The sequence below is a fragment of the Juglans regia genome, chromosome 13, assembly GCF_001411555.2.
Source record: "Juglans regia cultivar Chandler chromosome 13, Walnut 2.0, whole genome shotgun sequence".
Taxonomy (NCBI): domain Eukaryota; kingdom Viridiplantae; phylum Streptophyta; class Magnoliopsida; order Fagales; family Juglandaceae; genus Juglans; species Juglans regia.
This window is the reverse complement of record NC_049913.1, coordinates 39,381,698-39,396,520: the sequence shown is the minus strand read 5'-3', so window position 1 is coordinate 39,396,520 and position 14,823 is coordinate 39,381,698. Positions and strand designations below refer to the sequence as shown.

The 14,823-nt window shown below is 37.1% G+C and overlaps 2 protein-coding genes across 4 annotated transcripts; one reads left to right on the top strand and one right to left on the bottom strand.

Moving 5' to 3' along the window:
* The first annotated feature begins 411 nt into the window (after positions 1 to 411).
* On the top strand, positions 412 to 3,303 carry LOC109010830 (heat shock protein 83). Its single transcript, XM_018991749.2, has 4 exons — positions 412 to 656; positions 811 to 952; positions 1,102 to 1,382; positions 1,489 to 3,303. The coding sequence occupies exons 1-4, from the start codon at positions 519 to 521 to the stop codon at positions 3,037 to 3,039; spliced, it is 2,112 nt and encodes a 703-aa protein (XP_018847294.1). The 5' UTR covers positions 412 to 518; the 3' UTR covers positions 3,040 to 3,303.
* A 272-nt stretch (positions 3,304 to 3,575) lies between these two features.
* Positions 3,576 to 8,084, bottom strand: LOC109010831 (protein REVEILLE 6). Of its 3 annotated transcripts, none has more exons than XM_018991752.2 (8): positions 7,779 to 8,084; positions 6,790 to 6,847; positions 6,405 to 6,528; positions 6,148 to 6,324; positions 5,908 to 6,012; positions 5,029 to 5,138; positions 4,392 to 4,451; positions 3,576 to 4,176 (listed from the first exon to the last, which is right to left on the bottom strand). In XM_018991752.2, the coding sequence occupies exons 1-8, from the start codon at positions 8,021 to 8,023 to the stop codon at positions 4,129 to 4,131; spliced, it is 927 nt and encodes a 308-aa protein (XP_018847297.1). In that variant the 5' UTR covers positions 8,024 to 8,084; the 3' UTR covers positions 3,576 to 4,128. The 3 variants fall into 3 exon arrangements, with proteins under 3 accessions (XP_018847297.1, XP_018847296.1, XP_018847295.1); XM_018991751.2 differs by having other exon boundaries at positions 3,597 to 4,172; positions 6,148 to 6,318; XM_018991750.2 differs by having other exon boundaries at positions 3,597 to 4,172; positions 7,779 to 8,083.
* Between the last annotated feature and the right edge of the window lie 6,739 nt (positions 8,085 to 14,823).

Sequence of the window (14,823 nt, the reverse complement as noted above, 5' to 3'; positions counted from 1 at the left end):
CATTAAATAAAAAAATTTTAAAAATAAAATAAAATGCAATTCGGTAGAAGATTTCGATAATAATTTTATGTGAAAATAGTATTTTCCTTTTTGTTATTATTAAGGGCTAACACGTGTGCTGCAGGCTGCAGCTGCGGCTGCTTGAATCGCCCAACTCGGACCGACTGACTCGCAAAACGAACATTCGAGACTTCACAACTGGACAGAACTTTCTCGATTTGGCGAACAAACGACCTCGTTTCACCTCCTCAACTAATCTGCTCCTTTGCATTACCGCTTAAACTTATATTTTTTAAAAATGGGTAAGTCGAGAGAGCCGTAGAAGAATCCAGAACGACCCCTTCCCCCCGAGCTTTGGGGCCTCTAAAAGCCTCTCGCTTTCTTTATATAAAGAGCATTTCCACCTTCATCTTTCGCTAATCTGATTCCCAAGCAATCTCTGATACTCTCTCTTTATCATCTTTCTGTAGCTTCTCTTCGATTTCCTTTATTTCTTCTTCTCGAAGCAATTGGTGTGAATGGCGGACGTGCAGATGGCTGATGCCGAGACTTTCGCTTTTCAGGCTGAGATCAACCAGCTCTTGAGCTTGATCATCAACACCTTTTACAGCAACAAGGAGATTTTCCTTCGCGAGCTTATCAGCAATTCCTCTGATGTATTTCTATCTCTTCTCTTTCCCTCCCTCTGTTTTGGCTTGTTAGTTTCGTCAGTGTTAATAACGCCGAGTTTTTTCTTATAACTATTATCGGGCTTTTTAAATTGAGACCTGATTCTTCGGCTTTTTTATTTTTTATTTTTTTGGGTACTAGGCTTTGGATAAGATCCGATTTGAGAGTCTCACGGACAAGAGCAAGCTAGATGCTCAACCGGAGCTCTTCATTAGGATCGTCCCTGACAAGGTCAACAAGACCCTCTCTATCATTGACAGTGGCATTGGCATGACCAAAGCAGGTAATCAGAGATGCTCCCACTTTTTTGTTTTCGTCGATAAGCTCTGAATAACTAACCAGCCTTTGAAACATTCACGCTTGGATTTTGCTCTATTTTTTGGCTGTTCGGTGGTTTGTCTGACCTTAATCCGTGACTCATTTTGGTAATAGATTTGGTTAACAACTTGGGGACAATTGCGAGGTCGGGGACCAAGGAATTCATGGAGGCGTTGCAGGCGGGAGCGGATGTGAGCATGATTGGTCAATTCGGTGTGGGTTTCTACTCGGCTTACCTTGTTGCGGAGAAGGTCATTGTAACCACGAAACACAACGACGATGAGCAGTACATCTGGGAATCCCAAGCCGGTGGTTCATTCACCGTGACAAGGGACGTTAACGGAGAGCAACTTGGCAGGGGCACTAAGATCACCCTCTTCCTCAAGGAGGACCAGGTAAAACACCATTTTCATTTTAGTCCTGCATTGCCTCAAATGGTTTCGTATGGTTCTGGGCGCTATTTGAAACGAGTCGCTTATATTGGTTATTGTTTTTGAGCAGTTGGAATACTTGGAGGAGAGGAGGATTAAGGATCTTGTGAAGAAGCATTCTGAGTTCATCAGTTACCCCATTTACCTCTGGACCGAGAAGACGACTGAGAAGGAGATCAGTGATGATGAAGACGAAGAACCCAAGAAGGAAGAGGAAGGAGATGTGGAGGATGTGGATGAGGAAAAGGAGACCAAGTCGAAGAAGAAGAAGATTAAGGAAGTTTCTCACGAATGGCAACTCATCAACAAGCAGAAACCCATTTGGTTGCGCAAGCCGGAGGAGATCACCAAAGATGAATACGCTTCCTTCTACAAGAGTTTGACCAATGACTGGGAAGAACACCTCGCTGTCAAGCACTTTTCTGTCGAGGGTCAGCTTGAGTTCAAGGCCATTCTGTTTGTTCCGAAGAGAGCTCCATTCGATCTGTTCGACACACGCAAGAAGATGAACAACATCAAACTCTATGTTCGGAGGGTGTTCATTATGGACAATTGCGAGGAACTGATCCCCGAGTACCTCGGATTCGTCAAGGGTGTGGTAGATTCGGACGATCTGCCATTGAACATCTCGCGTGAGATGTTACAGCAGAACAAGATTTTGAAGGTGATCAGGAAGAACCTTGTCAAGAAGTGCATTGAGATGTTCAATGAGATTGCCGAAAACAAGGAGGACTACAACAAGTTTTATGAAGCTTTCTCTAAGAACTTGAAACTCGGAATTCATGAAGACAGTCAGAATAGGGCCAAATTGGCTGATTTGCTCCGGTACCACTCCACGAAAAGCGGTGACGAGCTGACCAGTTTAAAAGACTACGTGACTCGAATGAAGGAGGGTCAGAAGGAGATTTACTACATTACTGGTGAGAGCAAGAAGGCCGTGGAGAACTCTCCATTCTTAGAGAGGCTTAAGAAGAAGGGCTACGAGGTGCTCTTTATGGTTGATGCAATTGATGAGTATGCCGTTGGGCAGTTGAAGGAGTACGATGGTAAGAAACTGGTTTCTGCTACGAAGGAGGGATTGAAGCTCGAGGACGAGAGCGAGGAGGAGAAGCAGAAAAAGGAGGAGAAGAAGAAGTCGTTCGAGAACCTTTGCAAGACGATGAAGGATATATTGGGAGACAGAGTGGAGAAGGTCGTTGTATCTGACAGAATTGTGGACTCTCCGTGCTGCTTGGTGACCGGGGAGTACGGCTGGACCGCGAACATGGAGAGGATCATGAAGGCACAGGCACTGAGGGATAGCAGCATGAGCTCCTACATGTCAAGCAAAAAGACGATGGAAATTAACCCTGACAACGGTATCATGGAGGAGCTGAGGAAGAGGGCAGAGGCTGACAAGAACGATAAGTCGGTCAAGGACCTTGTGTTGCTGCTCTACGAGACAGCCCTCTTGACTTCTGGATTTAGCCTTGATGATCCAAATACGTTTGGTTCTAGGATTCACAGGATGTTGAAGCTTGGTCTTAGCATTGACGAGGAAGAGACTGGAGTAGAGGATGCAGACATGCCTCCTTTGGAGGAGGATGCCGCCGAGGAGAGCAAGATGGAAGAAGTGGACTAAGGTTCTGGGTTTTGGGGGTTCTGTTGGTAGGGTACAATACGGTATTTTGGTTCTATGTTAGAAGCGTGTGCCTGACTGTTCAAATGGAGTGTCTTTTTTTTTTTTTTTTTCTGTTTTTTTTTTACAATTTCTGGGTATTGGGGTCTGTTCAAAGGGGAGGCTCGTGATCTGTCTTGTAAGCGTCTACACGCTACTGCGTCGGCGTTGTTTATGTTTTTTCTTGTGGATCTATAAAAAATAGTTTTTCTTTTTTCTTTTTTAAAACACTCTATTTGTGAAGTAATACATAATCGGATTTTCCTTAAAAATAAAATGTTGGATGAGACGAGAATTCCTTTGCGAATGACAATAGGAAGAAGAACCAAAGAGAATTCTAAAAAGAAAAAAAAAAAAAGAAGAAGAAGAAGATATCAGGGAATAACAATTAACAAGCAGCAGCATCAAAGATGCGATCCTTCTAGCTTAACATTTTGTTATCGGTACTGAAAGTTGACCCACGAACGAGAGAAAAAATGAGGCCCACGCACGCATAGACGCAGCATTCAATACTTTCAGACGTCCATAGAAGTGAACCATCCATTGCACAGTAATAAAAATATAACACAGATGACAGTTTAGCACGACGACCCGAATGACTGTCATACACTGTATATTGCACCTTTCAGAAAATTAATTAAAAAGGTCAAAACTTGACAACAAGACTTTCGACACTGTACAAGTATTAAAAGGTCCTTCAAAGAAACCAAACCAACTACTACTATACATATTCCCGCAATACGGCACGTACTCCTTTTTTTGATTTTATATTACAGGTGACGTTAAAATACGAACAGTTACATCAGCCAAATTATTTGCCCAATGGCCTGGCCATGTGCGCAACCCTAGTCACAAACCAGTGCCCCCTTTTCCCCCCGCCCCTGCCCCTGCCCCTGCCCCTGCCCCGACGGTATCGGCATATTCTTTGATGAGAATAAATATATGAAGAGAAAACACAGGGCACAAGATAAGAACAAAAACTCTTACTACTGAAGCTAATGCAACATTCACGAACTGGTTGTTGTACAATGCTTTAACTCCTGCATCTTTAATTTAGCCGCGTCTGTGCCAATCTCGTTGGATGACAGCAACCTTCTCTGCCTTAAAGCAACATATAAGCATTATATTAAAAAAAAAAAAAAAAAAAAGAGGTGTTTATATAATACATATAACAGCAAGACATTGGATTTATTTTTCCAGAAATAAATGAACAAGCATAACATTGGTTGTTCAAATATTCCACGACCACAAAAGAAATACCTTAATGCCGAGAAAAAGAAAGTATCATAAAACAAAGAGCTCAAACTGGGCCTTACATGATCCTCGAAATCAGGGCTGGTCAGATTGAGGGACAGGTTTCTCATTAACAGAAGCACCTGAAGACGAGACAAAAATATTAATAAATTACAACATGAGTCATCTTCAAAGTATAATCTTTACGATTGTAGCAGTTAGCAGTGTTAAAAGCAAGCCCGGTCACACTAAAAACACAAAGTACCAAGGGGATAGTGCTTCTTGATCTCAAAGGTGCTGTTTATGTGGTTTAAGCGCAACAAGCATGCACTTTCTGTGGAAGTGCCAGGCTATTTTTCGTTACGAAAAAGTATGGTATTTAATTACAGTAAGTGTTGACCAGCAACCAAATAAAAATTACCCTTGATTAATGACAATCTCTCTCTTTTACAACTTTTTGGAAAATTTTGTCAAATGGTGTTTGCATTCGGTCATTTCTACCATGATGGAATACAATTTCTAAAGCATAGAAAAAAAAATTTTGTAAATTGCAAGATATTAGCATCTACAATTTTTCTTATAGTATCTACTATTAGTGGAAAATTCATAATAATTTGTAAAGATTAAGCAGCATCTTTACTATCAAACAATACACATCATATAACCAAGTAATGTACACCATATTAAAAAAATTGGTCAACATAATTTAGGTTTACGTACTGTTTCCACATCTATAGGGTCCATCTTCTTTAGCTTCTGCAGATGACCAGTAGCATTCGGATCAAAGACACTGCCAATGAAGTTGTATACTTGAGCAAAGTCAGGCAGAACTGCATCAGACGAGGGTTTTTGAGTATGTAAACATTATGAATCACCAATGGCATGTAATAAAACCATCATTTTTTTCAGTGATGGAGGCGAGGCACACATGTATAATAATCCCACATAAATATGTACATATGAAGAGAACGTGATCAGTGGTGGTGAGTGATGTTCAACTAGAAAAAAGAAGTCTAAGTTGCATGGGTGGTCACATCAGAAGATTTCTACACTATTTCCAATAATCCAGTATCCAACTGAATGACTGCTATTCTTCAGCTCATATCTAAATGATAGGAGCCGCAAACTAGATATTAAAAAAATTGTTGTAAGCAAGAGATCATACTATCACTAATATCGATCATTCATAAAGCTTACATTCACATAGCCCTACCAGTGGTTGGTGCCCCAGTGGACACCAACATCACGTTGGCAACCTCAGAAAACAGCAGTGTTCACATTTTGGAAATATAGAACAACAAGCATTCAAGATCATTTTTTTTAATGTAATAGACAGCACCCTTGATCTTGAACCCATGACCTCCATCAGGTTTTCATGTAGAGGAGGAGTCATTTCAGTTGGAGCTCAGTCGCTCATAACATGATGGAATGGAAATTTCATGCATTGATCAACAGATACTATATTCTAGATAAACCTCCATACATCTGCCATGAATCTATTTATGATCAAGATGAAGGAAATAAAAACTACTGTTAAAAACATTTGGTACAAAAATTCCAGAAAGAATAATACAGCCTTGAAAGAATTAAAGCGCTCACCTCTCAATGGATGGTTCGGATCTCCTTTATCAGTCTTTTCGGCAACTGGCCGTGCTCTCGGAGTGCTTTCAGTGCTACTGCAACAGTTATTTGCCACTGTTGGCCCTGGAAAGCAAACATAATATGGAGAACACATGCCACTTAGATGTCAATTTTGTGAAAGATTCAAGTAACATTTACATATCCATTGACTAGAGATCAGGTTGATGTTAGTGAAATCCAAATGTGTAAGAACCAAACCTTTTGTTCCATGCGACATATTAATGGTCTGCACACTGTTGTTTCTCCAGGAAGACACAGCAGCACTAGGAACAGGACTCCTAAGCATTGTCGAGGAATCAGGCCTTATGTCATAGCAAGATTCAAGCAAAGCAGATGAAGTTTGAAATGACCCTGACACTTGTAAGAGCACTGGAGCTGCCAAATAAGATATGAGCCTGAGGTTGCACTTGGGTGGTTAAAAAAACTAATCATATGGGGGAATGAAGTATGCTGACCATTTTTTGAAGCCTTCTGGGGATATGGATGAGCAGCTTTCCTTTTGGGCCGGGGTGGAGGCAAATGTTCACTTGTCCCATTCTTTTGAACCTTCATAAAGTACTTCTGCGCATGGCTACGTATCTGCAAAAGGTCCTTCTTAGTATTGGTACTGTTAATAAATGAACTAAAGTAAATGAAATTACAAGAACTGTATGAGTCATGAGTTGAACAGTCAATAACTCCCTCAACACTCGTTGAGACTGAAAAAAAAAATGATAATCACCAGAAAAAGAACAGAAATGAAAGAGGAAAATAACTGGATTACCACGTCAATGAAAGAGTCAAGATCTAGATGTAATGAAAAATTAGAAAACAAAATGGGAGTTCTGCGTTTAAGATTACCTGTATAACAGTCTTAGAACCAACAAATGCTTCAATCTTTTTCCAGTCACGGTCAAAACTGATACGATAAAGGAATATAAAATAATATCAGGGAATACTGTGTTGGCTTTCAAGCAATTAAACCAAGTTTTAAGCAAACCAAGCTTTTTGTTTTTTACCAATTAAAAAAAAAAAGATTCCTCTAATTTGACTCAATAAGAGCCCAAACATGTATAACTCTAGAAGCATTATCAAAATTGTAATGTGTATCTTTCACAAATTTCATATAACCTATTTACTACCATGTGATAATGGAATCATCAAAGAACTTAAATCGAGTAAGCAAATGAAATGTTCTTTGTTCGAATTCGTCAATTCTTACATTCCAACTGATTCGGAATTTAATAATTCACTGAGAGCTCATTTGCTCGCACAGAATAGATTTTAGCAGTAAAGAAAAAGAAAGAGAAAAATGAAACTTACAACCATAAATTTCTTCTAATTTGAAATACATGCACCGATCAAGAAGAAAAGAAATGCATGCATACACATGTCATATACATGTGTGTGCGTGTAGAAAGACACACACAGATATACACTGTCTTTTCGCTTCTCCACATCATCTCAGCAAATATACAAACAATCAAATTCAAATTGTGTTCTTTGTGTTCACTTCCTCAGCAATCAAACACGTACAGCCTAATATATTCTCTTCCATGGAGCCCATCTATTAACCCACGAATTCCATTAACACTTGGAAATTCCGACCGTCCTTTCCTTCCACACATTTTCTCAGGAACCAAACAAAAGCTAAACCTCCCTTCCAAGTATACCCAACCCAAAATACCGAATTCATTAACTAACAACTCCAAAATCACAATCGAATTTCTATTCCAAAAGTACATCAGCATATAAATACAAATATATACACACGACCCTCAATATATACACAAACCCTAATTTAAACTTTTAACTCGAAAAGAAAAGAAGTAAGAAGGTGTGTTAGTTACAGTTGGAGAGCTTCGAGGAACTTGTCGTGCTCGGGTTCCGTCCAGCTTTCTCTGGACTTGGTAATAGTGTAGGGTTTTCGGATCTTCTTATTCGCGTCCTCCGACGAAGCGGAGGTAGATGACCCCGTCGTGGCAGTAGTAGTGGTGGCGGTGGTGGTGGTGGTGAAGGGTCCGAGTCCGGGAAGAGCCACTCCGTTTGGGTCCAAGTAGAAGCCCTCAGCCGGGTTTGGGTTTTTGGATACCATAACAATACTGTTGGGGGGCAGGGGAGTTTTGGGATCGAGGAAATGAGTTTCGTTCACACACGTTTGGCTGTAATAAGAGACACAGTATCCATACGAACGGGCTCTGGGGTTGCCATCCAGTACATTAACCCTCTCGGTAGTGGAGGTGGATGGCCAATCATAGTAATTAATATAGCATGGTTTGCAACGGATCCGCAAGAAACCTCGAGTTTATATTATAATTATTAAAAAAATATTTTAGTGACAGAGATTTCATTATAAAAAAAAATTACAAACTAATACGATAAAGTTATTATAAAATAAATTTAATAAATGATATGAAATTACGTCATTTTGTAAGTTTATTTTTATAAAATTATCTCTTCATATATGTGACATTTCTTATATTATTATTATTATTGTTGTTGTTATTATTATTATTATTATTATTATTTTATTAAAAATGTGTTACATATAATTTGAAAGGACAAAATACGTAAAATTAGGATTAAGATGGGATCCCATAATGCATAAAAATGAGTGTGTCATGGAGTTGATTAAGGATACTTGATTTGGATATGTTATATTCTTAGAAAAGAACAAAAAACTATTAGGTATAAAAAAAATTTCTTATCAATCATTATTTATTATTTTAAATTTTACATTCTATAAAAAAATACTCAAATATTTAAAAAAAAATTATAAATATAAGATATAGAAGTAAATAAATAGTAACTGATAAATAAAATTATTTGTTGGGTAGAACACATATTTGATTCTTTGACCCCATTATGTATGTGGCATATAATTTTGCTGATTACGGTGAACCACAAAGCAGCAGATACTGTCTCATTTGAAAGAAGGTAGTAGGTAGACGAAGGGAATAATCCATGGGATACACTATACAGTACGGATTGGATGATGATATTCGCACAATATCTTTTATACTATATATTTTATAAAATAAAAACATTTTATAAAATATGTTATTTTTATTTTAGTTATATAATGTGTTATAAAATGTAACGTGTATTTATTATTTTTAGAAGGATAGGAAGAGATAGAGCTTTACGTTTGAGAGGGTGGGTACGTGGCAGACGCAGGCTGATTGGCGTTGAAATCCATGGGTCCACCACTCCCCAGCCCCAGTGGCCAGAAACACACATGGTGGGATGGGGTTGGGGTGAGAAGAAGATATTTCCTTTCAAACATAAAAAGAAGGAAATAAACATAAAAATATCTCATGTTCTTTTCTGTTTTCTGTTTCCGTTCGGGTTTGGTTTTATTTCAAAGCACTTCAATCCTAAATTTAATAAATTTCATTTCAAAGCATAAACCATTAAGCATGTTTGTAAGAGTGAAAACTTCTCTAATTTCTTAGAATTCTTCAAAAACTGAACAATTTTTTTCTTTTTAGATTTTGTGAAAGTAAATACTAATTATAAATCTCACTAAATTTGTAATGCACCAAAGTTGTCTAAGCGCTCAGTAACTTAAAGCTCTACTAACTTCCTCTAAACAGTCAAAAAAAACCTTCCTCTAAAATTTAAAATGCTTTTTCTTATAACAAACAAATTAGAGAAATGTTTTATAAACAAAAATTATTATAAACAAAACTGAAAAGGTATGAGTTAATAAACAAAAAAAAATAGAAAAATGTTTTAGCCATAAGAATTTTATAAAAATAAAATCACAAATTAACCTGTTTCAATTTTGATGTAGTACGTCAGATTATAAAATTATTTTTATTATTAAATAGATTTAAAATATGACATATACATGGTTTGAAACTATATCAATTTGAAGTTTGTACCCTATAGCAATTCACAAAAATATATACATGGTTTTTTTATCAATTCACATAAAGAATCAAAGATATACATCACGTAAACTAAAATGATCGGGATTTACTATACATCAACTATTATTTACTCTCACATCTCACACTTATAACTTTTTTCATAAAATGTCTATGTGTTTTTCATAAGGTATGAGGATGTTTTTCATAGAATGTAGGATGTGGGGTGGTAAATAATAGTTGATAAGAAGAATTTTTCAAAATGATCATTAGTTCTAAATGAAAACTATAGCATACCGCACACCCAATATGAGATTGGAGCTACATCACACTTCGATTGGGCCAAACCCCCCTCCCCACATTGCTTCTCTTGTCTATTTTATTATCAGAAACCAACTTTCCCCTCATCCTTAGAACATCCACATTCGGCTCCCCAAAATTTCTCCTAAATTTTGGCCAAAAATCATATTTTTCTAAATTTTCTCCTAAGTTTTACTTATCTCTCAAAAATCTCTTACATCTCACTCCTTATTTTTTACTATTCTATTGAAATAATTTTTCTATATTCTTTCTTTATTATTATTTTGGAAAATGCTACAACCACTGTTAATCTTTCTCATTTTTGCTTCCCACTTGACATGGGCATGCCACAGTGGCATGCATTTTTTTTTCTTTCGTTTTTGCTTCCCATTTTTTTTCTTCCCATTTCACCTTCCCCCTCCAGCCCATTTCATTTTGTCGAAACATCCATAGCATTACAGATTCGCTCCCCTCTGAGGACCCTCTGCATTTCGTCTCTCTAAAGACCCTCTGCATTTCATCTTCCCTCCAACCCATTTCATTTTGTCGAAACCATCTTCTGGCCGTAACCATCCATCGTCAAAACCATCATCCCCAACCCCAACATTTGAAGTCCTTAACCACCGTCTGACCCATCACCATAATGTGGGCCACCTCACGAAGCAATCTCCACCCTTGATGTCATGGCCTGAAAGGGTGTCCATCCAAACCTCACCACGTATGCCGTACTCCTCAAATCATGCATCAGGTCCCAAATTTCCAACTTGAAAAACTTGTCCACAATCGGTTCACGCAATCCCAACTTGAACCTAATTCCATCATTTTCAATTCTCTAATCAGCTTGTACTCAAAGTGTGGAGATTGGGATTGGGCTAAAGCAAAAGTCATATTTGATAGCATAGGAGATAAGAAAGACTTGGTTTCTTGGAGCGCAATGGTCTTATGTTTTGCAAATAATGATATGGAATTTGAAGCGATTGGGACAATTCTGGAAATGCTTGAAAATGGGTTTCATCCAAATGAGTATTGCTTCGCGGCAACAATTCAGGCATGTTCGACTGTGGATACCATCTTGATTGCAAAAATTATTTTTGGGTTTGTGATAAAAAGTAGATATTTTGAGTTCGATGTGTGTGTTGGGTGTGCATTGATTGATATGTTTGTGAAGGGCGGTGATGATGTGGATTTGGTATAGGGGAGCGAATTTGTAATGGGTTGGAGGGAAGATGAAATGCAGAGGGTCCTCAGAGAGACAAAATGCATAGGGTTGCAAATCTGTAATGCTATGGAGGTTTCAACAAAAAGAAATGGGCTGGAGGGGAAGACGAAATGAGAATATAAAAAAAAGGGAAATCAAAAACGAAAGAAAAAAATGCATGCCACCGTGGCATGCCCACGTCAAGCAGGAAGCAAAAACAAGAAGGAATAATGGAGGCTATAGCATTTTCCTATTATTTTTCTCACTTCTCTTTAGAATCTTAACTACTTACTTTTTTATCTTTTTTCTTCTGTTTGAACTATTACTCTCTAGCAAATATTTTTAACACATTGTCGAAAATTATTTTTTTGTTGGTACCATTAAATTTTTAAAATTATTACATTTTAAGAATAATATAAAATTTCCTCAAAATTCTTTTTTCCATCAGTAGCATTTTGTAATGGTTAAACTTTAAACGGTAATGATTTTTATCATTTGTCTAACGGTAATTTTTTTGCCCTTTTCCTAAATGACATATTTTCAAATAGATTTTGTTTTATAAATACAAGCACTTGTTATTTCATTGACATCTAGAACAATCTAAGTTTCATTTCTGATTAAGAGAAAATTCTCATTCTGGTTTCAATATCCAGTTGCTTCTTAAATGACTTATTCTTTCTTTTATAAATTACTGCTTCACTTTGACTCTGGAGATCAGTTGAAGATAATTCTTAATGAAGATGGAGGATCAACGTCTCATCGTGGTTGTACTCGTCAACTTCGTAAATATATTAGGCGTGATAATTTAAGAGGTCACGAAGGGTTATTTTGCGAATAGTTTGCAGAATCACTAATATATCCCCCAAATCTATTTCCATTATCCAGCTACTTCTTAAATGACTCATTCTTTCTTTTGTAAATTACTGCTTCACTTTGACTCTGAAGATGAGTTGAAGATAATTCTTAATGAAGATGGAGGATCAACGTCTCATCGTGGTTGTACTCGTCAACTTCGTAAATACATTAGGCGTGATAATTTAAGAGGTCACGAATGGTTATTTCGCGAATAGTTTGTAGAATCACTAATATATCTCCCAAATCTATTTCGAATGAGATTTTTTATAGGTCCTAAACATTTTCTTTGTATTCAACATGAGATAGAGGTTTACGAGCCTTACTTCATTTAAAGAAAAGATAATATTGGAAGACTTGGTCTATCTTCCTTACCAAAGATAACTGTTGCAATTAGATATGGAGTAACTGTCGATTTCATGGATGAATATATAAGGACTGGAGAAAGCACCACAATGGAGAGTTTGAAAAATTTTGTGACTAACATTGTAAATACTTTTTTCAATGAATATTTAATGTCTCAAAATGCCAATGATAGTACTCAATTACTTTCTCTTGGTGAACAATGTGGACTCACTGGGATGCTAGAGAGCATTGATTGCATGCAGTACTAGAAGTGAAAAAATTGTATGGTTGCATGGTAAGGTATTTACTCTGGTCACCATCGTGAACCATCTATTATCTTAGAAGCGGTGGCATCATATGATCTTTGAATACGGCATGCTTACCCGATTCTCGTAATAATATCAACGTGCTAGAAAGATCTTTTATTTTCACCGAGCTTGTCTAAGGGCGTGCTCTTCCAATCAATTACTCAAGTAATGGTAATGATTACACTATAGGGTACTATCTTGCCAATAGTATTTATCCAAAATGTCAATATTTGTTAAGACGATCTCAACTCCACAAGGGCAGAAAAAGAAATATCTTACAGTAACAAAAGAATCGGCAAGAGATGATGTAGAGAATGCATTTGGGGTCCTTTAACAACATTTTGCAATATTTTGTGGACTAGCTCAAATGTTTAAAGTCAATGATCTTAAAAAAATATGAAAGCATGCATAATTCTACATAACATGATTATCGAAGATAAGAGAGATGATAATCATGTTCCCAACTTTGAGTACGAAAAACTTGATGATAATCATGTTCCCAACTTCGAGTATGAACAATCATAAAACTGAACTGATGAAGTTCATTCAATGTCATCATCAAATTAGAGACAATTCAACTCATTATTATTCGGATCTAATTGAGCATCAATGACAATTATATAACCATAGTTAGAAATGTCTGGAGCTAGTGTAATATTTATTTCATAAGGTCATTGTTGTTTCCATTCTTATGTACAATTTAACTTTCTTTATAAAATTTATTAGAGCTTATTCTGGCTAATTGTATCAAATTAATATATGTTGGAAAAAAACATTAAATTCTTGTGTTACAAATATTATCTTCATAAAACATGCATCCAAAACCAAGCATAGTTATATGCATCCATTGTAAAAAACATTATCCTTATACAACATCCATCCAAAACCAAGTGTCACAATGATTAACTTGGTTACAACAAATTAACCAATAGAATAATATGTTGGGTTGTCTGTAGAGTCTGGTTTGTGAGCAAAAAACTAAGAAATAGAGAATTCGCTTGACTATCGCTTGATTGGGCGCTCGAGCGAAGCTCAACTCGTGAGTTTGCTCGAGTCTCACGCGATAGTGGGATAGAGCGAGATACAAACCCTAGTATTCGGTCAAGCTGCACTCGACATACCGCTCAAGCCAATGTTGATTGGCTATTTGCTCGAGGCGGGCTCGACACGCCGCTCGAGCGAATGACCTAGTTTTTGCCAATTAGGATTTGTAGCGCCGTTTAGTATAAATATGTAATATTTGACTTATTGTGTATGATTTTTAGCATTTTTTTTAGAGAGAACAATAATCAAATGAGTGCATATTGTGTGAGAAAGAAAAAGTCCTAAAGAGTGAGCTGAGATTGAGTGATTGTAATCTCCTCTGCTTAATAAGATTTCTGCAGCTCTGTGGACGTTGGCAAATTTTTGAACCATGTAAATTGTGTGTTGTGTTTGCTTGATTGTGTGCTTGTTTACTTTGGTTGTCATCGTTGGTGTGTGTGTATATTTTACACAACAACTGGTATCAAGATACAAGGTCAAATCTGAAGGAAAATGATGGTTGGAAACAAAGTGAAAGTACCTGAGATCGAAAAGTTTGACGACATTGGTTTTGGGTATTGAAAGATGCAGATCGATGACTATCTCTATGGAAAAATGCTCCATTTTCGACTGTTGGGAAAGAAGCCGGAGAGTATGGATGATGCTGAGTGGACCGTGTTAGATTGATAGGTTATGTGGATTGTTCGGCTAACACTGTCTAGAACAGTGGCACACAATGTTAGTAGGGAGAGAACCATGGCAGATCTTATGACAGTTTTGTCAGGTATGTATAACAAAGTATACTTGATGAAGAAATTGTTCAATCTGAAAATGTTAGAATGTATGTTTATGGCCCAACACTTGAATAAATTCAATACGATCACAAATCAACTATCTTCTATAGAGATTGAGTGTGATGATAAAATCAAAGCGTTGATTCAGTTGGCATCCCTGCCAAAAAGTTGGGAGGCCATGAGGATGGTTGTGAGTAGTTCAG